At 33.0% G+C, this 27,821-nt stretch overlaps 1 protein-coding gene across 1 annotated transcript; it reads right to left on the bottom strand.

The window, feature by feature from the left end:
* Positions 1-378: 378 nt before the first annotated feature.
* LOC129803117 (uncharacterized) lies at positions 379-27,821 on the bottom strand. The gene is made up of 5 exons (XM_055849468.1): positions 27,302-27,821; positions 5,515-5,650; positions 5,275-5,417; positions 899-1,052; positions 379-819 (listed from the first exon to the last, which is right to left on the bottom strand). The coding sequence occupies exons 1-5, from the start codon at positions 27,357-27,359 to the stop codon at positions 567-569; spliced, it is 744 nt and encodes a 247-aa protein (XP_055705443.1). The 5' UTR covers positions 27,360-27,821; the 3' UTR covers positions 379-566.

The raw sequence follows: 27,821 nt of genomic DNA, 5'->3' as shown, positions 1-27,821 counted from the left end.
CTCAATTTATTTGCTCTATCCTGCAATTATTCCTTACATATTCTATTTAGCCAGATAATTATTAGGTATTCACTACTTAATCCCTCTTTGGTCATCACAGTAAATCTTCAGGGAAATTAGGACGGAAAAATTGTGCGAAATTTGGTGGGTGAAAGGAATCTATATAGATGAGATTGCATTTAGTGCAAAATTTTCCATGAATTAATTTCCCTGAAAATTCTTTTGTGGAAAAGAGGAGTTTTGTCCTTTATGTTTTTTTTTAAATAAAAAAAAATCTGGGACATTTGTTCCATTAATGGGCGAAAGCACATAAAATATGTTTCTTTGTCTTCCTAATTTAAAACATTTTTGTTTAATATCTTTCATTTTGCCTTATTATTGTTTTTTTTGGTATTTCACTATCGTCGAAATAAAAATATGTTATGCAGTCTTCATGTGGTTTGTAATATGCCCAAAAATTGCACACGATGGGTCTGGGAGGATCGTGTCTTGTCTCTTGAGTGATTTTTTGCCTCCGTCTCCCGGAAAGTGGAATGAGATTTAGTGTTTGGACGTGCTTGGAGGAATTATCTTGCGTCCATCCAATGATATGTGGTAAAAATTGTAGTCATCAGGGCTAAAATTATGTCAAATTTTGAGCTAGTCCCTATAGATGTTTCATATGAACACCGTCCGGATGTTATTGAGTAATCCTCACAGTGCTCCCGGATCAAACTATCTGCCATTTTGTCCAGGAATTTTCGCGTGAATGCAGCCGTCTCCTCACCACACATCCTTCTAGCTGTCTTCTCTGAGCAATCCAGATATTCCCGGAAAGAGCTGTGCAGGTAGGGCATATAATATAATCCCAGGGATAAAAAGAGTCACTCTCTCATCTTTCAATAAGATATGAACTTACCAACATACAATGGCTACTGTGTCATCGTCTGTGGCATTAGCAATTCCTCTCTGTTCCATCTGAGTGATTCGCGAAATGGTGTCCTGATACTTTTTTGCACAAATCTCGTAATCCGGCTTCACCATTCGCAGGCATGGAGCATGTCGTAGGTAATCTGAAATCATAGAGACTTGTAACTTCCATTGTTTTTTAGTAGGTGAAAGTTATTTTGTTGAATAAGTCATGATGCCATCCCTTATTCTTCCGCTTTGAAGGCGACCTTTAGCAGTCCATTGCATAAAGAAGGATAGGGTGTCTCCTGAAGGATATTCAGGCATTTCCTAGAACACATGTTACAACATCTTTTGAACTATTGAAATCCAATTGAAAGGTACTTTTGGAAAAATTTACAGAACGGCTGTAAAATTTTGATTTGACTCCATAAGGACATTTATAAAAAAAAATCCATCACTCGGATGCTCATTTTAAGGAAAGTTAAAAATGAGAAGATATTATTTAAAAAACATTTTTTTTTTAAGTTTTATATATATTTTTACAACTAAAAAAAAAATAAAAACTATTTTGGAAACAGATGGAAATAGACCGAAAAGTATGGTAATGCTAGTTGATGGAAATTTATGATACTTTGTCTTTGATTTAGTCAATTTTATTAGTTTGTTTTCCTTTAACTCTTTCGTCTCCCTTTGGGATACTTGATACCCAAGAAGGAACAATTTTAAAAGCTATTTAGCATTATTAAAATTTTGGATCTTGTGAATAATTGTAAAGTAGAAGGACATGCAAATCTAAGATGCTTTTTGAAAGTATTTAGTTTAGTTAAACTGTCACAAAATTTTTTTGTAAATGACTTGTGATAAGTCCAGATTAAGATAAGGCCCAGATAGCCCAGATAAGAGCAAGGCTGAAGTCTCGCAGGAGCTTTTGCCACTCTGTCACACCACTTGACCAATCTCCGGAGGAGGCTAGGCTAGACTCAATGGGTCCCGGTCAAAATCCCGAAAGCCAAAATCCTGAATGGGCCAAAATCCCGAAAGCCAAAATCCCGAATTCTTAAAATGTCACAGCTACTCCCACGATTGTACCCGCGATTGCTGGAGGTAAAGGGAAATCTTATGTATCTTAGGAAATTATTCTAAACATTTTCCTCCATATAATTTCATTCCTTTCAGGATTTTGAAAATTCGGGATTTTGGCTTTCGAGATTTTTGGCTTTCGGGATATTGGCTGCCACCGATAATAATAATAGCCCAGATAAGCTTATTTTGCAGCTGAGATTCTTTAAAAGCCACTTCGAAATGCGTGAATCGGGGAGTTTCAGGGAACTCCAGGTGTTTAAAAGAATTTATATAGACTTTTCCAAATCACCCAAGATGATCAAATTTTGACAATTAAAATCGGAGCTATGGCCTTATTAAAATCAATACCGGCCAAAATCCCAAAAGCCAAATTCTTGATGGGAAAAAATCCCGAACGCCAAGATACTCTGGATGCCAAAATCCCAAAAGCCAATATGCCGAAAATCAAAGTCCTAATAGGTCAAAATCCCGAATGGTCAAAATTTTGAAAGGGACGAAATTATACGGAGGATGATGTGTAGAATAATTTCCCAAAACACATAAAATTAAGTGTCTATTTTACAGATAGATGGTGCAATTGTGTGAGTAGTTATGGCACTTAGAATTCCTGATTTTGGCTTTCAGTGGTTTTCTCGTTCGGGATTTTGGCTTTTTGGATTTTGGCTTTCGGGATTTTGTCGTTCGGGATTTTGGCTATCGGAATTTTGCCTTTCGGAATTTTGGTTTTCGAGATATTAGCCTTTTCGGAATTTCGTTGTTCAGGATTTAGGAGTTTACAATTTTGGTGTTTAGAATTTTGGGGTTCGGAATTCTGACTTTTCGAGATATTAGCCTTTTCGGGATTTTGGCATTCGAGATTTAGAAGTTCAGGATTTTGGTGTTTAGGATTTTCGTGTTCGGAATTCTTGCTTTTCGAGATATTAGCCTTTTTGGGATTTTGGCGTTCGAGATTTAGAAGTTCACGATTTTGGTGTTTAGGATTTTTGTGTTCGGAATTCTGACTTTTCGAGATATTAGCCTTTTCGGGATTTCGGCATTCGAGATTCAGAAGCTCAGGATTTTGGTGTTTAGGATTTTTGTGTTCGGAATTCTGACTTTTCGAGATATTAGCCTTTTCGGGATTTCGGCGTTCGAGATTTAAAAGTTCAGGATCTTGGTGTTCGGACTCGAAATTTTGGCTTTTCCTATTTTTAAATGAAACTGGATCTTATTATGGTATAATTTAGCTCAGCAAACAAATTGCAAAAATAAATTACATCATGATAAGTCTCAATTCCATTTAAAAATTAGAGAAAAAAGCCCAATTTCAAAGCAGCCCCACTTCCCTCCTACAAGTTCATATGGGAATCTTAGAAATGACGACTAGACTCCTGTTACAAGATGTTGGACCTCATGAAGGGATAGATGGGATAAATAGGGGGAGGTGGGGCTACTTTGAGCTGTGGGGCTAGATTGTTATACGACGTTTTCGCCTATTTCTAAATGAAGCTAGTTCTTACAATTATTTCGTGTATCCAAATTACATCATGTTAAAACCCAGTTTTCTTTAGAAATATCTGAAAAAATCGTATAACAATGTAGCCCCACAGCTCAAAGTAGCCCCACCTCCCCCTATACTAGATTTCTGTCGAATAACTTTTGGCCTGTAAGTTCTGTAAGCTGAGTCCATGAGCTGGCTTCAAATAGCTCCATATAAAAAAGACAACTAGTTATAGGGTTGGTTTGAATCAATAAATTCAAATCAAAGCCCCGATAAGATCATTAAACTTAATACTAGATTTTTCATTTATTTAAAAAAAAAAATAAAAATTCTACATATCCTAAAACTATAGGTTTAGTAAATTTCCAAGCACTCGCAGAATTCGACATTGAGATTAAATGTTGAAGGTTTATCAAAGGATTGATTTAAAATTGTCTATATACTTAACAGAATAATTTATTGACGGTAAAACACATACTTAACAGAAATCAACAGTTTCAATTTATGCTTGTTAATTATATGCATTATTTTGTTTTAGCGAGATTTTTGGAACACATTTGATTTTTTTTGTAGTTTTAATGAGGATTTTTGAATAGCAAATAGGATAGAGAGCAGCCCAAGCTAGGAGCTGGTATTTTAATAATAGGGGAGATTGGGGCAAAAAGTCACAAAACGGATATTTTATTTTTTTTACAAGCTACTCGAGCGCTTAAAAAATTTCTAATTAGCGCAGTTTTATAGCAAATTTACCGCCCTACAACTTTGTGAAAGTAATATTCCTCTATTTTGTAAGGAAATACGTTTATCGAGCCGATTTCTAAAAGGCAATTTTGTGACCATTCTCAAAAATGCTGGGGCAAATAGTACCAGACATGGGGTATTATCATATTTTGATTCGCTTTATTACGGGCTTCCGTAAATTTGAAAAAAATACCGAGAGGACATATTTTCATAGAAAATTTATTCACCAACACCTTTGGAAAACACCGTTTTCTCTGCGAGAAAAGTGAGAAAACGAGAAAAGCGCTTTTCAAGCTATTTTAGAAAAAAACACACACAAAAGACTGCAAATCGTTTAACCAATGCAAACAACAAGCAGCGATACATGATAATGACGTTTCTTTTCGTCGTGATACATCAGAAATTGCTTCGCTGTTTGTTACTTTTTGCTCTATACTATACCTTTTGTTACTTTTTTTTCCCAAGTGGCCATTTTTAATTAAAGGATTTATGGAGAAAAAGACCTTTGTGAAATTCTAAAATAGATAGGAAATTTGTATTCAAAGAATCCAAATTATTTAGAAAATATTCACCAGACCAGTGCATCAATTTTGGAAAATTAGGTAATATATAATTGTTATCTTCTGCAAGGAAAATATTTCAAAAATAAGACTAAAAATTTTGATATTTTTTATTTTCTAAATTCCTTGTTCGAATTCAAAGAAACTTACGACATTGAAGAAGGTCTATGGAGGATATCTATAGAAAAAAAATTGAGCCGCTATCTTTTTTACCTTGGAAGATATTGAATTTTGAATTTTTCGATTTGTGACTTTTTGCCCCAGTCTCCCCTAGTTATTGTCAAAAATAAATAAATGGGAAAATGGTCAATTTAAAATAATTTATTTAAATACTTCGCAAATCTCTTGAAAGTTTACTGAATTATCATATTTAATTCTTAAAAAACTTCTCAAAGTAGTAAGTGTTTTTTTTGCGTGATGTTGACTGACCCTTCAACTTCCTTAAGGATTCGCTGTATGGTAATTGTCCGTGAAGCAAGATTGGGATGGGTGTTGGTGGGAAAAAGTCAAGAAACTCACCGTTCTGATAGTGTCCCTCCCGGCACAAATCTCGTATGACTTGATTCGTTCCGTGGTAGAGCTTGTTGAAGTGATTGCGATGCTGAAGCGACATGCAGCGTCTCGTGTAACTCCTGATGCAGTGGAGGCCACCGTATAAATCCCTGCAAAAGAGTGACCAGGAAGTTTTTAGACCAGGGTGGTAGATTGAGTGGATTAGGGGGTCGCCCTATGCATGTGACATGGGAAATTGAAACTCACGGGCAAATCTCGTTGAGCTCTTCCTTGTTTGTCGCGATTGTGAGATCAGATGTGGACGAGAGGACTTGGAGGGGACGGGAACACCTTGCCAGCTCCTCCTGGCCACACTGTTCCGCCTGACAGACTCGAATGGTAACTGAAAAGTGGGTGGTTAGTTAGAGAAAAATAAGTAAGAACCCAAGTGACTTTCCAGGTGAGATTGTGCATTTTCACACTCGCAAATAAATTCAATTTTTCTGAATTTAAAATGTACAGAGTTGAGTAATTTGTGCATCACGAACTACTCTTCCAAGAGTTTCTCTGCGGAGAGTTTTCTTTTTAATTAAACCCTCTTCTTTTGACAAAATTTTTGAACCAATATTTTCATCTCAATTAAAGTTCGCCTCTTTCCACAAAATGCAAATCACGGTTGGGGGTTCACAAAGACAGGATAATTTTAAAACTCACTTCTACAAAAGACTGGGAATTGGGATGACCAAGTGAAAAATACTTTGCTGAGTGTTGGAACTTGCGAGTTCGATGTGATATCTCGATAATATACTTCCAAATTTTAAAATAATTTTTACTGGTTCACCATTGATTCAAAGCCTTTATAACATAAGAAAGTCAATCCTTCCGGATGCGTCAGGGGGTGCAATCCTTTCAGGACAGGAAAACACTAAATTCTTTGTCAGAGCTTTCGACGACGAAGCTTCAACGCCTTTAACGCGCCTTCCTCAGTGTTCAAATCTGTGATTTGTCTCTGAAATTCCGTCTATACTGTCTATCTACTAGGGTAAAATGAAGTAATTTGGAACCATTTACAATTTGGGACATTTGAGATTTTCTCACTGTTTTAGAGATTAAAAAGGAAGAAAAGCTGTTCTTTCTTAATAGTCTTTTTCTTCTATTTTGCGGTCTTTGCTTTCTTTTCGCTCATCTGAAACAATGAGAAAAACTCAAATGTCCCAAATTGTAAATGGTTCCAAATTACTTCATTTTACCCTACTCTAAGACCATCTACAGACTAGAGGTTTAGCCTCGTTCCCTAGGGTCTCAAAACATTAAATAGCGATCGATTTTATTGATTTTTCAAAATGTAATCGGTCATTTGCCCTTAATAATCCAATCCTAAGTCAAAATTTTCCAAAAATTTTGACTGATGAGAAATTAGAGAAGTTAAGCCATATGGCTAAGCCTTAGGTCTGAAGCCCGTATAAGGCAAAACTCACAAGTAGTGCTCAGGTGAGCAATAAAATTAAATACAATTTCAATAAACAATAATAACCACATCAAAATCGTTTAAAAGCAGAGTTTAAACGGTTTAAATTTATTCGGCAAGATCTTTCAATCGCATTTGAAATTAAAAATTTTGTAAAATCGTGTTGCTTTCCATATAAAAGGAACAAGATATTTGACTACCCTTATTGCCACAGGGATTCTCGTAAAATTTCGTAAAAGTTTTGACAAAATCTCGTTTTTATTCACAAAAAATGCTGATTTTTCGGTCAAGAATGGTTCTATTTGTATGTATAATAAATACTATGAAGATCATGATTATCATTTCCAGCAAATTGACAAATAATTTCATAGAAAATATTACAAGTCCATTTTGAAAGAAAAAGATGAAAATGAAAGAGAGAACTACAGTGGGACCTCGATAGAGTCAACCCCCGATAGAGTCAATCTCCAATAGAGTCAACAGCTATTTTTTACTCTACGCCTCTACAGACTCCGATAGAGTCAACTTGGACCCAAATTTACTCCGATAGACTCAACTTTCCAATTATTATTGAACTAATTATATTGTATGACTTTTTCGAAATTTAAATCAGTGTTTTGGTATATCGATGTAACGTTTTTAACACAAAAAAACAATATTATGATAAAATTCGTATATAACCCGTGTAATAATCGAATTTGGACAAAATAATTTTTTTCATGATTTTAAGCGTTTTGACCGATTGAAAGTTCTCTTATCTTTTCTCACTTGTCTTAAGATTTTTTATGAAGCCCTATGATCCCGTATGACGTGTTTTCCTGTAATCACAAAAAAAAAAGATTTTGGCGATGAAGGAAAGTAGTAGGGAGGAAATGAGGGTTAAAATAATAATCCCCAGGTTGAGTTATTAGGGGGTCATCTGAATACTCGAAGTAGATATCTCTAACCATTTAGCGCCCATTTTTCAGAACAAGAAAAAATGAGAAAAATTGGTTTAATTGCTCTTATTGATAAGTTTAGAGCAATAGTTTATGACATAACAAAAAGAACAACTATCAATCACTTCTTTTATACAATAAAAGTTTAAAATCAATTCTAATTAATAACGTTAATTGCATCAGAATTTTCAACAATTAAATATCTACCGGAGCTCTTCTAAAAAAAATGAAAAAAGAAATATTTAAGATACCATTTCCTTATCTTCACATCGTGAATGGACTTCAATATTATCACATGGATAGTAATTTTCACTTAAGACGCTTACTAATAATAAAAACATTCTGTAAAATCATTCTTCAATCTTTAACTTTTGCCCAAATATACGACTTTTTTGGACCAGAGGGTGTAGAAGTTATGGGTTTAGTAAATGAAATATTCTACTATAGTGTTAAATTTATCAATTATCCAGTACAAACATAAGATAATACCCCTTTACATCAAAATTTTACATTTTAATTGATTTTTTTCGGATTCCGATAGAGTCACCGAATCCAATGGAGTCAACAGGCCTGGAAATAATTAGTTGACTCTATCGAGGTCCCACTGTATATGTTTTCCAGCGCCATCTGTTCAGAAATTCTAGTAAAAATCCGAGGTTATCATGATTTTTTCAAGAATCTTATATAAGAATTTTGATGGGTTCGGTTTTATAAGATACCTTCTTGAAAATAACAAGATTTTACAAAAAATTTTATAGTAGCACTTTCTTTTCTCAGTGAAGGTATCATTTGCATTGCTTGCTTTCTCAGTAGAGTTCGAGCAATAAAAGACATGAAAGTGCATGAGGATAATGCTAACTTCTTCCAGCAAATTATTCATTTTCTTTTGACACTGGGTGTACTTTCAGTTTGGGATTGCAAAATTTGTGAAAAGAAAGAGCATGAAAAGGGGGTGAAAATATGTGTTGAATGATGAGATTATTTGTGTGAAAATTTCCTCTGTTTTGCGCCACTGAGGAACATTCCTCTAATTAGAACATTAAAAGGGATAACAATGAGTGAGTTTATAGTTTGAGAGGATGACTGGTTGCAAGAGGAATGGGTTCGCGAAAACTTTGTCGGATGTTGCTCCATGGAATGAATTAATGACCATCGTGAGAGTCTTTTTTTTTTGCATTTCCAGTCGTCGCACTTTTTCCATGCGATACTACTCCTCAACTTTCGCTGATGGAACAATAGAGCAAAAAAGGCGGGAAATTTAGTTTGTGAATGTTATGATAAAAAGGGTAAAAAGGACTTTTTTTAAAGTCACTAAAGTCACCAATTCTTTCTCTTCCAATAGTATCAATGTCCCCTCTTTTCGGACTTCATTAAAGTATGAATTGTTTTAGTTAATAAAACATTCCAGTCCCAATAAATACAATGTTAGGTGTTGAGTGTTCAACCCTCAAAGGTATTACACTCTACTTGACTTTTTCCACACTCCAAAATGCTTGATGTAGTGTGAATTTTTTATCACCCCAGTGTTCTTGAGCTTTCCCTTTTTCTGCCTCTCATCATTCACCCCATTCTTCCAGAGTAGTAGGTGGATGAAAATGGGTCTTTAGCGAACCATTTAGGGGTCAAGTTTCACTCTTTTGATCCAATATTATGTATTTTTCGAATTTAAAGAGTGTGCAGGAGTCGATTTCAATATTTGACCACAAATACCCTTTTCCTTGTGATTTACTTATTTATTAAAACCAAAATGTTGCAGAAATGCAGAGTGGGACTATATTTATAGCTTAATCTTATAGCGCGATACAAGTTTCAGGCTGGAGGTATAACCTCGTTCCAGAATGTCTTCAATTTCGAAATAATAAGTAGTAGGGTGAAAGGAACACCCATTGATACTTTAAGAACTCATGTTAGGACCTATTGACACCCTACTCTGTACCATTTGGAATATGAAATTTGAACATTTATCCTTTGAAAAAAAAACGCCATATTACTTACATTTTATTAGATACATTAAATAAATTCAATATTTTGGCAAACGTGTGAATAGGGGTTACCTGTCGAAAAAGTGTTCATTCAGCCCTACAAACTAAATTATAGGGCCTTAACCTTTTCAGGTCGATTGGGACACGGGTGATCCCAAAACACAAATTTTCCTATGGGTATCTAGACCTAAGACTCTTAAAAAGTTTCGTTTTTGCTCTAAAAGGTCAGGAAGAAATATTTTTTCGGACCCCTGATTTTTAACCCTCTTCCTTAAAAGTGTTAAAAAAAAATGATTACATGGTTTTTTGTAGCATTCCAAGTAAATATTTATTACTGCGGAAAACTTGCCTAGCTCCTCAAGCCTAAAGATAGCCTAATCTATTTAAGTTCTTTCTGAAAGGTTCTTAATTTTTAAGCAGCACGTTAAGCATCTGACTTCTAAAAGTTCATAGGGATCCTGGGATTATGCAAATGTAATTATGCAAAATTACCGAGCATATTGGGAGCTGATTTGCGAAATTATTTTTGGAATATGCCCTAATGTCTCCTATTTTGTGGCGCGGAAAATTTGAAAACACTTTATGCATAAATATTTATCAGAAAAAAAGCTTTAAAAACCATTAAACGATTTTGACGGAATTATACAAAAAAGTTTATGAATCGTTTTGATGAATCTGAGTGGCTTTTTTTAATGTTAGAAAAATGTTCTTAGACCAAAGGCCCTTAGGGCCTAAATAGACTTAGGCTGATCCTCGAGGATATTTAGTTTGCAAAATTGGACAGTAGAGGATTAGGTAAAGGAAATTTTTGCAAAGGACCTCTAATCGATGATCTTAAGCCCTCAGTGTATGACCATTTGAGAAAAATCTTTCCTGCAAAATTTTACAGGCTAAATATTCTAGAGGATCAGCTTGAGTCTATTTGGGCCCTTAGACTCTTTGTACTTGAAACACCAGCATAAATCCTATGGACTTTTTTGGGTAGAAATTCTGATACAGAAACATATTCTTCTTTGTGTTCAAAAATTTAATACAAAAGAAGACATTTCCTTGAAGAAAATTGTGAGAAATTGATCAAAAATTGAACAGAAAATGGTACTTACGATCACAAAAACTTGTTGAAAGTTTTTTTCAAAAATTCAAAACTAATCCTCACAGTAAAAAAATGTGTAAAATTTTACTACTATAATAGTGCAAAATCGACCATTTTAGTTGTTCAATTTAAAAATGTTTAAAAAATGCACAATAATTTGGTAATTTATTGTCACGTGATTGAAAATTACCACTATTATAGTTGAAAAATTTTCAACAACGTTGTTCAATTTGAAAATGTGTAAAATTTTAACACTATAATAGTGTGAAATTAGATAAATTAATTATTTAATTACGATCTGTGTAAAATTTCTCACTATTATAGTCATAAAAATTTTCAACAATATTTTGTAATTTAAAACTGTTGAAAAATTCTAAAAATTACCACTATTATAGTAATGATTTTAGTTTTTCACATTATTATAGTGTGAAAAAAATACACAACTTTATGGTATTTTATGTCACATGATCAAAAATTAACACTATTATAGTTTGTTCATAATTTTTTACACTATTATAGTGTGAAGCCTTGTGTCTTTCAACCAAATTTGTTGAACTTTTAAACAAAAGTTGTGTAAAAATTGTTGAATTTCCATTTAAGACATATACTTCAGTCGAGATGCTTTTCATTGGGCAAACGTCATATAGAACATCAAATATTTATATGCATAATAAGTATATCGTGAAGATTCGAGCATCAGATGTAGTTATTTCGCATTAGGGAGGATCTCGAGTACAGGAAAAAATATTACAAATGTCTAAAAAGACAAAAAGGCTAAAATAAACGAAATGAAATGAAATGAAAATTCAACAATTTTTGAGTTTACACTGAAAAATTCAAAATTTTTAAATTCAACAACTCCAAATTCAACAACTTGAAATTCAACAACATTAAATTAAACAATTTTAAATTACACATTTTTTTCCAAATTTAACACTGTAATAGTGTTGTGAAAAATTACACACTATAATAGCGTTAATTTTTTTACTGTGCTATTTTGATTATTTCGAGGCCAGATGTGGAAAGCCCTAGAGATATCCAAAAAGCTCTTATAAGACGACATTGTATTGTAAATTTGAGAAAATTTGATCAAAAACTTTCCCAAAGTTCCCTTAAAAACCTCTTTGAAAATTTTAAATATCAGATTTTGTGGAAAGCTTTTAAAAGAAATCACTATAATTTGATTTTTAATCCAAAATGAATTATTTGAAGCTTTATTGGGAGGCTCTTAAGTTTTAACAAAAGACCTTTCAAAACAGTAAAAGCCCCTTGGGTGAAAATATTCCTAAAGTGAGCTAAATTTTAATGTTCTTGGTTTTATCCTTTTTTTTATTTTTTGAATTTCATTTAAGGGGGAGGGCAACGGCCTCTCACTGCCTTCGTTAGCTTCGCCCTTGCGTTTAGGGTACCGGCATTACTTATGGCCACATTAAGGACATATTTGCTCACAGCTTCTTTTCTTTTTGACCAAATAAGATAAAATTTTAATTGTAATTTCTTTAAAGTACCTCCTTTCGATATATCCAGGTGCATTTAGTAGAAAATTTCCCTAAGCCTAAGAAAAAGTATGATTTTTCCAACAGTGTAAAATTCATAACTTGTGGCCACTTTTACGAACTTATGGCCGCTCGTGGAATGACTTATGGACACATTGTAAAATTATGCAAAATAAACTTAGAAATAAAATATTTTAAGTGCAAAAGAAAAGAAAAATATTTTAGGTAGTTTCAAAGGTTTTTATTATTTTTTTCTTTATGTAGTTTTTATTCATGATTGTAGTATTACAAAATTAATTGCTTCTCATCCTTCGATTGATTGAGGCCAGCAGTCTGTTTTTCATGATGAAAAATCCATATTTGACTGCATGAAAAACTCACATCATAATTCCCTCTATTTCCTTTTCTAAGGGCATTGTGATAATCTTCGCGGTCTGATATTTCTTCCGGACCCTTCTTTTACACCACATTTATTTATAAACAATTTTATTTTACAATTTCATCACTTTACCTTAAATTTCATAAAATTTTTGCCAGAAAACACCGAACTATTGAATAAAAACAATACAATTGACAACTTTCCAAATCCAAATAGTGGCACATATGGTGTAAGGGCACCACGCGTCAAAAACCGTGGCCACAAGTCCGTAATCCTATCAATTTGGTCATAGCTTATGGCCTCATCTTAATTTTATATTTGTTGTTAAAAAACTTATCAAAATTTAATTGTGAAAGAACATATACTTATTAAGGAAAGAAGTTTTGAAAAATAGTACTAAATATTTTCGATTGAAGATACAAAATTTAGTTGTTAAAAATTTTGAGATCACTAGTAATTTTCTTAACTATGGAAATGTACAATTTATGGAAATATTTTCCATAAATTGTTTATTATTGTACCAAAATATTGAAGTAAATCAATTTAAAATTTTCGTTTAATGATAGCACACCAAATATTGGTAATTTTGTAATTCTTTAAAATCATTTTGTGAGAAAAAATTGAAGATTTCTGCGAAGAGGCCACAAGTAATAGACTGGCCATAAGTAATGCTACCACCCTATTTATTATTCTTTCGGTACCAAAAATATGCATAATCCCGGAACTTCCTGTAATTCAAAGTCAGGGTTTAATTGCCTTCATACTTTCTTTTATCAAAGTTTCTTCAAAATTATGTCTTTTATGGGATTAGATAATTGCAAAGCAACTAACTTTAGCGTGTCTTAATGTGGCTTATAACCTTTACAGTGTTACCATTAATAATGCACTAATTCCTTGATAAACTAGAATCAGAAGTATTTCATCGTAATTTACTTGGAAATTATAATAAAATTTGTAAATCTCAGATGAAACGATGAGGATTTGCAGGCAACTGACGGTTGTCAACGAATGTGATTTTACCCTTATTTAAAGCCATTGCAACTGCTAAAGTCACACAAATGAAATGAAATTCCCCGAGAGGATACTTCCAACAGTGGGAGCAAAGTGGAATTATTTCTGACCACTACCAGGGTGTCTTGGGGCCACTGTCTGAGTGAAATATCGAGGTGGACGCTCGCTGAAATGGGGCGAAGATAGTTGAGCACAAGTTAATCCTTCCTTAACGACTAGTTGTTTGTGTGTGCATCCTCGTTAACGGGATTAAGCACTTTTTGTGCAGTTTATATGCAACTTGGGGCTGATATTTATGCGGTGAGTATGCAGCAAACGCACCCCACATGAAAATTTATGTTCAAGACAAGCCTCTGAGAAAAAGAGAAATTCACCAGTGAAAATTAACTTACTAAATTATTAAATGCTGCACAATTTTCCCAGAGAACTCCAATTGAAATTCTGGGTGTTTCTTTCAGACTTTCTTCAGTGCTAAATGATGTGAGAATAGCTCAATTAGTTATTCATTAAATTAAAATCTATATTATGAAAAATTGAAAGTTAGCATTTCGTTATTGTTTCGTCACTTTTAGCCCTCTTAGTACCACTCATATTGAACCATGTTAGAGTGGTGTGCATTTTTAATTGGACATCCATCCCCTATTGGCGTCACTTGCATTTACCAGCGAAACACAGGTTTTAGCGAGAACAAACCAATTTTTTTCTTTTTCGAGAGGATGCTCATCGTGTATGCGGTCTATTGTTCATGTTTAAATACCCATAGTTGAATATTTAGCAATTGTTCAGATATGCCCTCTCCTGTATTTGCATTTTTTACACATTTCACACCATTTCGCACAAAAAAAAAGATTCCTTTTTGTCCTCATTCCTCCTTCCCAAAACACCTACCCATAGTTTTTTTTTATACTGGTTTGTCCGAAAAATTCGCGGAAATGCTCATAAAGAGATCTTTTTTCGATATTTATGGGATTTTTTCCTCTTTCACTTTCACGTTTGAAGTTATTGATAGAAATATACCTGGTATCCTATAGAGGGACTTTGAAGAATTAATCCCTTTCATTTGCAAATGGATTTTACCGAGGTGCTACTCTCAGAAGACTTAAAGTGATTGAGTAATAGAGATTTTAAGTCTTTAAAAATAAAAACGTAATCTCAAAAGTTAATGGCTACTCTAATGGCTGCATTAGTGTAGGACATGTATGATAAGGGTCCCAATGCTGTAGAACGAAAGTCTTGTACATTCACTTACGAATTCGATCAATGGCAGTGCAAATTCCGGTGGCATCTAGACAGCCATTCGTACTGGGCTCCCCGCCTGGGCGAGTCAAGGCAAAAATCTTATATCCTGTAGGGGTATTCTGTATTCATATGACAATATCATATGACAATTTAAAAATTTTTTAGGGGGTAAATTCGGAAGAACTAATCAAAAATCCATCTCATATCAATTACTAAAAGCTTCATTCATAGAGCTGTTAATAATGGCTATCGATGATCAATGGGATTTAATGTTGTCCTGAAAATTTGTCATATGACATTGTCATATAGTTGCAGAATTCTTCTACTGGGCAGACCTACGGCTCAAGCAGAGGGACGGCTTAATGTAATCGAAATAATGATTAGGCTGCATTCCCATCAGTTTTCCACTAAGCCGTTTCTCAACTTAAGCCGAAAGTCTATCTAGGGCGTCTAAGGACATTACAGCCATAAGACTGCCTGGGTCACGAGGTAAGGGCTAAATGGTGACAGATAGACATTTTTACGGGCTTAAGATGTAAGGCTTAGCCATATGGCTTAACTTAGGGCTATCCCTTAGGTAGACTTACGGCTTTAGCTGAGAGACGGCTTAGTGGGAAACTGACGGGAATGTAGCATAATCATTATTTTGATTGTAATAACGTTAAGCCGTAGGTCTATCCAAAATATTAGACAATAAAGGCAGTTGATTGATTAAATTCTGAAAAATCTATAAATTTGTTGCTGTTAAGGATCTTAAAACCTTCAAGAACTAGGCTAATCCTCTAGCCTGAACACCGCTTTAGAATCGGTTTTGGATTGTATTAAGTGGAATAATTTATTCAAAATTTAATCTATTAAGAATTGAATTGAATTGAATTGAAAAGAGATGTCCTGAATTTACTAGTAATAGGGGATGAGAAGTGGAGATTTATATAAGAGGAGGTGGGACATCTACTTTGAGGTGTAGGGTTACGTTGATAATACGACTTTTTCGCATATTTCTAAAGAAAAATGGTCCTTAACGTAATGTAATTAAGATACACAAAACAATTATGGATCTAAATAACATAATTGAAAAGCCTAGGTTCCTTCAAAAATATACGAAAAAAATTGAATATCAGTACAGCCCCGCAGATCAAAATAGGCCCACCTTTCCCTATCAACGTACAACGTTAAAAATTCTGGAAAAAGCCTTTAATGTTTTAAATCTTTTGCAAAAGCTGTATCCTAATATTGCTTTACATTTGGTGGGATTCCATTTAATTGAAGTTGTTCCATACAATCAAAAAGTTCTGGTTATGGCCAATCGAAAAGGCGTAATCATCTGATAGTGCTAAAGCTACACAGACAAAAAAAACTGCAAAATAGGGTAAAGTGATATAAGTTGAACATAGTGTTACAAGTTGGACAATTCGCCGGTACAAGTTGGACATGGCTTTTTTCTTTATGTCATATATCATATATATCAATTTATCAGGAAAAAAAGCCCTGTCCAATTTGTACCATTATTGTCCAACTTGTACCACTTTACCCTAGTTCGCAAATGTTTGTGAATTCCCATTTGAGAATTGCTCATGAGTAGTATAACCTACTGGTAAATTCGTGCAAGTTTGTATTTTCACAAAAATTGTTCGTAACATGATCGCTCTTGAACATTTGTATTCTATTCTATCTTTTATCTGGCAAAAATTTACAAACTTTATGAACTTTTTGAAAGAAAACCCATGCCCTTTCTTCAAAGGATAAAATTGACAAGTTTACGATCCTTAGAAAGACAACGTAAAGAAAATTGAGACACTATCTTCGTTTAAAAAAATACATTAGCTTTTTTTTAATTTACCAGTTGAAGTTTATGATTGGAACGATCATGAAATTATGGAATGATCTCATATATTTAGAATCTATTTAGTTTTCTTCACGCAAATAATATATTCTGATTTTATAAAATCTTTCCAGTATGATTTCTGTGCATTAGTTCACACTCAATTTCTCTATTGCATGATGTATCGTGTTTCTAAATAATCTACAATTTCGTTTGTAAAAAAAATCGTTTTAGTTCCATTATCTCTAATCTGTGATTGACACTTTCATTTAAGAGATTTTTTTTTCAAGAGGAAGTGCAAGAGAAATTGAATGAATCGGGTCATCGTTTCCGCTTCTTTCAAGTTTTGTCGTGACTCTACAATCTTAAGTGTTTCCAAGTTGACTTTATCGTATGAGGGATTATGCAATGTGAGGGCGATAATGGAGGCATTTTTTCTGGCGGGGAAATGCAGACGATTATGTCTAATGATCGTCTGATCGAAAATGAGAGATTGATATAGTTTTTTTTTTTTTATTTTTTAGTTGAGTCGGGTGCTGGGAAACACTGTCTTGGGTACCGTCACAGTCCAGTGCAACTAGTCATAATTACATGTTGATTCTTTTTTCAATGAAGTTGCGACCTTGTTGCACTTCATATTATGCCTCTCTACCCTCTTCCTCGAAGTGGTCCACGGAGGAACGCGAAGGGAGAAGTAGAGGTAAAGAAGTGAAAAAAAAACCATCTGACGCATTTCTCAGCGTCTGACTTCAGTGCACTTCATACCTTTCTATTTTAAACCATCTCCTCGAGTGACTTTCAGTTGCAGCAGCAACACAATTGCACGGGTCTTGCCATGGGATCGTATGATCGCATTCCACCAATGAGAGTGTGGAAAACTGGTGGGCTCGTCTCTCATTCCTAAAGCCATACTCAAATGCACACACGGTGTCTTTTTTTCTGTTTGATGGCCTTACTACAGTTAAGCAGGTATAAAATAAATCAATCTTCTTTGCATTTTTCTACCTGAAATCTTGCGCATGTCCCTGTGGAATGATCCTTATTGCTGCACTTTCCCGCGCTTTTTCCGCGTCTTAACACGTGCTTTGAGTGTAACCGTTGAAATGGCAACGTGTGCAGTTTTCATGCAAATTATGCAAATATTCAAAGCTGGTTGTAGGAAGTGAATTAAATTCCAGTGAGTCAAGATAACACAAATTAATTAAGCTACATACTTTATATAGCAATTTATTGTCATTACACTACGCGTAAATAAATAAAACAATTAAATTCTGAGTGTAGCTTAATCATTTGTCGATTGATTTATAAGTGATCAATTTGAATTTATCGAAAGTGCAAAATATTCCACAGAACAATCACCAAGAATACCTATTTATAGGCATTTTGCCTTATATCGTAAACATTAATTTTCTACCTCAGCTCGTTGTATAAAACCATTGGTTATTTATACTAACCAATTGACGTCATGCTTCAGCGTCTTATTTCTTGGTGCAAAGAATAAAAAATAAATTGCAATACAGCGAAGAAAACAGGTGATTGGAATTTTTAGATCAACAGACAATTTGTGCCAAGCGACAGTGAAGCTTCGTCGATTTTCTCAACTTTGAGAGAGTGGCTAATGCAAATTGTACTGAATTTGTGTCATGGTGAATGTACGGTGAGAATCGAAAAGAATCTACCAATCAATTGAGTCGCACGAGTTCGATGATCTTCTATAAAATGCTCATAATCTTGCCAAAGAAATTCAGTTTTGGGTGTCTTCTTCGAAAAATGCATGAATTAAATCCGGTTTATGGTATCGTCTGGCATTTTTTTTGCAAATTGTTGATCATTCATATTCACCAAAGCATAACGATAGCAATGTTAGGTCACCGTTTATTGGCATTTCCAGTGACACATGGAGACACAAAAAAACATATCAGTCAGTTAATATTCCACATTAAAGACAAAACAATTTTATCAATATTTTTGTTTTAGGAAATTTAAAAGAGTTTCTTGGCATGCTCTTGATCATTAAAGTTCGTCAGTGAGACGATCACGTAATGGAAAGCAGTTTATTGATTTAAATTTCATTCTACAGACACAAAAAATGGTTAAAGAGCGTCATTTCTTTACTAGTCATTACTAAGAGCGTCAGCTCTTGGATGGAGAGGTCCTTGGCTCGAATCTTGTAGTTGTGAAATTTAGTCCTGTACAGTGGAAAAACTCCTGTACTTTGCCAAAGAGACTACTTAAATATCTCATCTTGATAAAACCGATTTTTTAAAATATGACCTAAAAACATTTTTAAAGATTTTTATTTAGAAAATTCATATTTTTTCCAAGAATGGAGCACGGCTTTGTACCTTTCCAACGGACCCATATTTTTCAAATAACGAAACTTTGTTCGTTTGCAAAATTAGAGGCTATAGTACAACAGGCACTTCGAGTTTTTTAACTATTTTAATAGTGTTTTATTATTTCAATTCAATTTAAATTATAGATTCTCAATTCCATTTACAAGGTAGGGTCGAAGGAATACCTCTTCGACAGGGAACCCCTATTGACACTTTTGCAAAATCTTGAAATTTATATAAAGTATTTAATGTAAATAATATGGCGTATGATATGATAAGGATAGATCTTCAAACTTCGTATACCAAATGTTACAAACTAGGGGAACTAGGGTGTCAATAAGTCCTGACACGATTTCTGTGTCATCAATAGGTGTTCCTTTCTCACTACTTAAACATACAAAATAATTTAAATGAAATCTATATAGGGTAAGTGTACCAAATTCCGGCCAGTTTACAATTCCGACCACATTTTTTGTTCCTCAAATTTCCATGAAGTTTTAATTTTTGCATACTCTAGAGATTATACGATGCAAAAATAACAAAACAATCGCTTCGACGAGCAAGATGATCTGAAAAAGGCATTGAAAGAATGTCGGAAGGGCCATGAACTACTACGAGAATGAAGGTGGCCGGAATAGACCGCCAATGCTGTGTTTACATTTTTATTCATTTTAAAATGTATTTTAAGAATGATTTTAAAGAAAATAAATACGATAAACTGTCTACAAGGTTACGTTACAAGCAATATTCTTGAAAAAGAAGTAACAAAAAAAATCATTTTTATTAAAAATTCTACATTTCAAACTTGAGACTTTGGCGCTTGTGTGCAACTATACCGAATTTTGGCACACTTACTTATTTTTCAATTTTCCAATGGCACTAAATATGAAAAGTAATATTAAATGGGAACTTTAGCATAATTTTTAGTAGTGAATTCTAAAAAAATCACCTTAATTGCAAAGCGTAGTTTTGAAGTATGTTCAATCAAATTGTAATTGATTGAAGAATGATAATAGTTACTATAAAAAAACGTTCTTATAAAAGAATTTTTGGTGCTTCAATAAAACTTTAAATTATTTATGATAAAGTAAAGATCTCATAAGGGCTATAAACAGAATTCAAATATTGAAGTAATTTAAGTTTTCCTAGCAAAATAATATCGGCATTTTATTTTAAATCCTCAATTAAAATTTGTGACATGAACATTGCAGGACACGGAAGTGCTTCGGTATGTATTTTAAATTATTTTTTTGGTACTCCATATGCAGATTGAAAGGCTGCAATAAAAAAAATAAATTTTTCCAATTTTATTATAATTAATAAAAACGAAATATAAGGATGAAAAAATATATGTTTCAGTGGGACCTGACCAATCAAAAATGGTGTATCATATTTTAATAACGACTTTTGATGTATCACGTCACGTACAGATGGTAGTTCAATTTTCCACTGTAGAAGAACTCAATTTAAAAGCAATCCCATTGAATTAGCGCATGGGAAAAAATTTGCTGGACAACAGCATAATCTGATTAAATTTTTAGTGTATTTTCAGAGCTTTTCACTTCATGCCAAATAATTTATCAATGCAACAATTTTTCTTTTCATCTGCCGCTTGGATAACCACGAAATTTTATAAAATGCATATGGAGAAAAATAAAAGAATTTAATGTTTATTGTTTATTATATAGTATTCAATTGTTTAATAATGCCTGATATATTTGAGGGTAAAGCGGGTACAGCGCCTCTCGTGTTAGTTTATTAAATTTCGCTTGTTCTTGAGAATTATCGGACATTTAAAGGTCTTCAAATTTTCTCTTGGAAAATAAAATGGTTCAATAGAATCGGAGCTTATGGTGAATATAGTGCCAAAAGAACAGAAAAATTGGTTTGGACTAGACAACGAACCCAAAAACAAATTCTAATTAAAGTGATAACCAACAAAAAAATCAAGAAAACACGAACATAAAATCGTTTTAGCACAGTTAGAGCTTCTATACATTTCAACATTTTGTTCTAGAGTGTCGTCTCTATGCTAAGACGGCGATGACCGCGACGCGATAGGCGAGTTAAAAGAAAAAATAAAATAAATAAATTTAATTTTTGTTTAAATTTTCTTCAAATATGTATAAGCCTTTAATTTAAAATATTTTTATACGCCTATTATAAGATTCAAGAGAGGAATCAATTCTCTAGGGCAGTAATATCACTTTTAGTGTAGGGGAGACTGGGGCAAAAAGTCACAAAACGGATATTTTATTTTTTTACAATCTACTCGAGCGCTTCTAAAATTTCTAATTAGCGCAGTTTTATAGGAAATTTACCGCTCTACAACTTTGTGAAACTAATTTGTCTCTATTTTGTAAGGAAATACGTTTATCGAGCCAATTTCTAAAAGGTAATTCTGTGACTATTCTCAAAAATGCTGGGGCAAATAGTACCAGACATTGGATATTATCATATTTTGATTCGCTTCATTACAGGCTTCTGTAAATTTGAAAAAATACCGAGAGGACATATTTTCATAGAAAATTTATTCATCTTACAACTTTGTAAAAGACCGTTTTTTCGGCGAGAAAAGTGAGAAAACGAGAAAAGCGCTTTTCAAACTATTTTAGAAAAAAAAACACACACAAAAGACTGCAAATCGTTTGACCAATGCTAACAACAAGCGGCGAGACATGATAATGACGTTTCTTTTCTCCGTGGGACATCAGAAATTGCTTCGCTTTTTGGTTACTTTTTGCTCTAGACCTTTTGTTACTTTTTACCCCAAGTGGCCATTTTTAATAAAAGGATATCTGGAGAAAAGGATATTTGTGAAATTCTAAAATAGATAGCGAATTTGTATTCAAGGAATCCAAATTATTTAGAAAATATTTACCAGTGCATCAATTTTGGAAAATAAGTAGGTAATATAATTGTTATCTTAGGCAAGGACAATATTTCGAAAAATAGGGCTAAAAATTTCGATATTTTTTATTTTCTAAATTCCTTGTTCGAATTCTAAGAAACTTACGACATTGAAGAAAGTCTATGGAGGCTATCTATAGAAAAAAATTTGAACTGCTATCTTTTTTACCTTGGAAGATATTGAATTTTGAATTTTTCGATTTGTGACTTTTTGCCCCAGTCTCCCATAATTTTAAATGGATGTGCGATTTTCTTTAGTTTTACATTTGGATCCTTAAATTATAATTAAATATTTTGGCTTCCTAATTTGTAAAAAATGATATTGAAAAAATCCCCAAATTAATAAAGTTGACATTAAATGGGACAAGGCATTATATAATGTATACGTATATATAATATATGTAATTATGTATATATAATATGTTATATTTAAAATATATTATAATGACTATACTACCATGATATTAAAACGAAATTGATGGGTAGTTTTTTTGCCACAAATATGAATATTCGAAGTGATGGGAGTGATACATCAACATGTGGTCAATTTCAGTTGGTAGTGTTTAAAAGTGGGTTAAGTTGCAAATGAAAAATATACAGAATTATTAATGAAGTAGTAGAATTGACAGTGGGAGGAATTTTTTACAGAGCAATAAATGATATTTTGCATAGAATGTTTCTAACATAAAAATCAATATGTTTGATGTGACAGTATAATCGTCACACACTTAAATGCAAAAACTGCTTCTAATCACAATATAAATGGTGAATTTGTGCATGAAAAATTTTGTCGACTGCACGACAAGTTTATTTATATCCCTGATGGCAGTTTTCATTCAAAAACCTTTTTATTTTTCACCTCTTTCTCTCACAAAAATGGCAATAGAGACTTTGGCACGGTGACTAAAAATGGATGATGGGAAAAATGGGAAATGGAGATAGGAGTAACATTAAAGTCAACTTCCGTGTTATCTCTCAAATTTAGAATCTAAATACACCATTTTGGAGCTGACAACTAAACCACTTATCCTGTCGTTTGGTTTTGAATTAAAACTGTCAGAAAGTCACTGTGAGTCCTTTATGCTGATTTTGGAAAGTGTCATAAACCACTTCGAATGGAACAAAATAGTATGCAAATTAAAATTTATTATTTCTATTAATGGCTATAAAACCGCATAAACTAGTTCAAGCTTTTTAAGTAAAATTTTAATCAATTTCAAACCGACTTGAACTGTTTTTATCAGCTTATAATGAGTTGATTACCGGTTCATATACATGTATGGCATTGGTTTATGCCTATCAGAGATTTAAAGATTTTTCTAAAAATATCCATACTTGTGCCAATATGTTGAAAAATATGATCTTTAGAGATGTTTGACCTTTGACGTTGAAAACCAGGAATGATTCAAGGTCATTGTCATGTATGGATAAATAGTTGAACTATTCTTTTCAATTAGTGTTAAAGGTTAAAAGTAACACCATAGTTTTCCAAAATATTAAATGAAAATGAAAAGAAACCCCTCGATTCCAAGATATTCTTAAAAACATGTTTTATATGGGGAAGGTAAGAGGTAGGGGAAAGTGCCCAGTGCCCATGCTTTGCAAGGTCTCAAGCTTCATAATGACTAAATTTTCCCTATGCTTCTGAATAAATGTGACTTCCCAATATATTTTAAAAACAGAAAACTTTCTTCTTTATGATATGGGTGCGATGAGTCACATTTATTGAAAAACCTAGGAAAAAAAATTAGTCATTATGAAGCTTGGGATCGTGGCGAAGCATGGGCACTTTTCCCTACATCTAACATTGAAATAATATTAGATTAGAATAGATTACAGTGAGGGCGGTTCCTCGCGGAACCGCTGCACCCAGGCCTCCTTTTGGGCACATTATGCATCCCCGATTAAAATAATATTAATGGTATGTCATGACTGAGGGTAGGCATGTCGAAAACCATAATTCACCATTGCCAACCATTTGGCTTCTAAATAACTTATTCCATGTAGGGGAAAGGCTTATAATTTTGAGCAGTTTCTTATTTTGGACATTTTGATGATAAAATTGGACACTAAAAATAAATTGATTAAAATTATGGATTTTTATTCCAATATTTGATGAATAATGAATTCTATTTAAATATTTGTTCTTTTTGGAAAATTTTAACACTAAATACGTTAATTTTTGAATATGATTTGAGTTAAAATTGCTTTGTTGAAATTCAGTGTGAGCAATTGCTTACGAGAAATATGACAGAACTTCGTGTTTACTTCAGTCTTATTTAGTTGTGGTGAAGTATTAACAATGTTTCTTCGCTTTTTTGAGTGATATTATTGAATATTAATTGAATATTGTGTTGATTCACGTTAATGATGATTTGTACATTTTACCTGAAGTGAGATTTGTCTTGTGAATTAGATGTTTCGCGTGAAAAATGGGAAATTTTTTAAGACATTTACCAGTGAGGTGATACTCCTTATTTTGGACAGGTGTTTTTCTCACGAAATTTCGCGAAGTTTTAGCTTTTGTGTTGACCCGGTTGGACAAATGCCTGGAGAAACAAAGGAGAATCATCTCTACGAAAGAGATGTGGCGAGAAAAGCCTTGAAAGGCTCCCAGAAAGGTCAAGGAATGCGCTAATCTGCACGTACTTGGAGTACCGAAGTCAACTCACTTTAATGAATTATATGGAATGTTTCCGGGCTTCCCTTATATGAACAGGAAGAGGACTTAATAAGATTGGTTCATAAAATGAAGAACAATGGGCATCCTGTTGAGGCGGATTAGCTGTCCAAATTTACAGCCAAGTTGTCCAAAATAAGAGTCAAATTCACCTCTACATATCAATTCATTTTTAAACGTATTAAAACTAATTTTAGTAAAAATAAGACGATAAATAGCTTGACAAGTTTCTAAACAACCCTTTTGAAAAGAGAGTAACAAAAAAAAGTCAGTTAGTATTGAAAATATCGCACTTCAAACTTGGAACATCGATGCTTATAAGCAGACTGGTCAAAATTATGAGCCCTTACCCTACTTTTTATAATTCGAGCTCCAAAAAACCAAGTTCTTCAGTAATCAGATTTGTAAATCAGTAAAATAAAAATATGTCAATTTTGGCAAAGTGTTAATAAAGAGAAATAAATTAGTTAATTAATCATTTTTCTAAACATTTAGGTTTTGTACTGAGCAATCATTAATATTTTAATGAATGGTGCTGTTTAAGAGTATATTTAGTGTGTAATTCTACCTTGTTTATTAGCAAATAATAAAGCGGTGTTAATAGACTGAAAATACATTATTTGGGAGTTGAAAAAACATTTGTTCTTATCTTGAACTTTAAAAAAATATTATTAAATAAAATCATTCTAATTGAATTATGAGTTTATTTTTTTTTTAGTTTTAATTTAATAGTCATTTAAATATTTGATAGAATTGAAATGGTTTTCAACAATCATATCTTTTTTTCAGAATGTTTCATAGATTCTGAATAGTTAAAAATTGGGAATTTCAATTAAATAATTCAGAAAGAAAAAAAAAATCTTTTGTAATCTATATTTTTTTTAATTAATTTGGAAATATTCAGTATTCTATTTAATTAATTTTCCAATTTACTGATTACTTTGTTTGGACTTTCACAAATTTACCTCCCGAAATGGCAATTTGATCAGAGATTTTTCACTCATCATCAAATACCTCTGTCAGTAATAATTGACCGTGCTAGAAATTATTTCATTTATTTTCACTGTGCTATTTTCATGGAAATATTTGGTAAATTTGGGCGATTGGGAGCAAACATTAATTGAAAAATATTTTATGATAGGTTTACTACCCCAAAGGATAAATATAATTAGCAAAAGCGTGAAATTGTTTTGTTAATTATCACGAAAATTGAATGATTGTGCAACATTTATGGTGATGGAACATCATGTGCGTATTCTCACCAATATTTTTCGATGTTCTACAAATTCAATTCAATTAAATTGTCTTTGTTTTCTGCAGCGCATTTCAATTTATTGATATTTTGGACTATGATCGAAACGATCGAAACGTAACGTAGAATAACGTCATAATTTTGTGTCTGGTCTCTCGAATAAAATTTAGAACAATCTCTCTGTTAGTTTTGTTGAAGTTTCTTCAAGTTTATTTTTGTTTCAAAAATTTACTATTGAATAGATGATAATTCTTAGATAGTGTTTTCAAAGTGTTAAAACGGCATTGAGAAGATATTAAATGATTAGATATAGTGTCTCCTTAAGATACTTGACTCATTGAGAGTCAAGTGGAAAAGTCAGTGCTGAGCATCATGCAATTTATGCTGGAAAAATTCTCTCTGAGGGTTTATCACTTGAGATATTGGTAGAATTTTGAGGAAGTCTCTTTTGGTGTCTGATGTCAATCATTCCCATGTCATGGAAAATTTGTTCAATTCCTTCATCATTTCCCAATCAACTCGGTGAATCAACAATTGTTCAATTTAATGGGAAGAAAATATGTCGCAATTGAGGTCTCTGGGCAATTATTTATTTTATTGAAATCATCCATCTTCATATTGCTCTCAAATTTGCCTCAAAGTTTTCTTTTTTTTTAAAGCAAAAGGAGTGTAAATAGCAACATTGCACAAGGTGCGGTCTGTGTTTCTCTTTTTGGGCCAAATAAAATTGCGTGGTGGCTTTATTGAAAAACTCAAAGTAGATTTAATTTAGTAAATACAAGTTTTCACAGACAAGTTCTGGCCCAAAATGGGTGGGGAAAAAAGTGCAGTGGATATCTTGTTAAAAATTTATACTATTACTGAAAGAATTTCCCATTTATATGTTTCCTTTCTCTTTTTGGATGAAGATGTGGAAGAGAATTGACAAAACCTTCTTGAGCACTTTAACTTCCGACAGCCCTGAGAGTATTTATCCAAGAAATTTACACATTTGTCTATTTATTCATCAATTTGAGATCAATTTTACGTTGAAGTTCAATTTGAATTTTTGCACTTATGCTGAATGAATTGCGCTTCATCTTTCGAAAGACAGAAAAAAAATAAGTATTTTATAACAAAGCCGAAGGCAATAGAATAAAATGTAACAATGAACAAACCAATATTTTTTTGCGAATGTGTTAATTAATTTAAAATGTTTGTTTTCTGTGCGTAACCGGACGACAAAAAAAATCCTTGCCCTTTTCCGGGTTGATTTTAATTTTTAAATATTCAAAAAAAAAGTGGTAGAACATCCCTACAGCATATTTTTTTTCCTCCCACTCTGCAGCATCCCACAGATAAAATACACAACAGTTTGTTAATTGATTTCTCAACAAAATCACAGTGAATATTTTGTTGCGGTGTTTCTTGCACAATCCAGGGACCAGCAAATGCATTTATATACTTACGTGAGAGTAAAATAACCACTGAAAGGGCGATGTGCTGAGAAATGTCTTTTAGGACCATAATTTGCGTCTGTGAAAGTGTCTCTATCACTAAAAACTTATGAATAATTCACACAATAACAACTTTTGCCAAAAAAAAAAAATCACCAGCTGGTCTTAAAAGTTCAATGGATGGAGAGTGATAAAAACGGTGAGAAGAGCATTCAAATTCAAATATTAAATTCAATCTCTTCACACTAAAAGTTTCTTCAGCAGCTGAAGCGAACCGCACAATTTCCGGCCAAAAGAGATTCAACAAGAGAAACGATCTCAAAGTAAGAGAGCTAAATAGACTTGATGTGCTCACCATGAAGTGTTGTGCCTAACTGAAGAGCCTCCACATGAAATTCAGTCGACAGAGCAGTGTTTTGCGCGCTGTTTTAGCGTTGCATATGCTGCAGCACGAAACAATGTTTGTGTAGTATCTGAGGACACGAGCACTATAGCATTTTACACTCCTCTTCCCAACAAATCACACTACTAT

This window comes from Phlebotomus papatasi, chromosome 2 (genome assembly GCF_024763615.1).
Source record: "Phlebotomus papatasi isolate M1 chromosome 2, Ppap_2.1, whole genome shotgun sequence".
Classification (NCBI taxonomy): Eukaryota; Metazoa; Arthropoda; class Insecta; order Diptera; family Psychodidae; genus Phlebotomus; species Phlebotomus papatasi.
The sequence above is the reverse complement of the archived record's forward strand: the minus strand, read 5'-3'. Positions and strand labels throughout refer to the sequence as shown.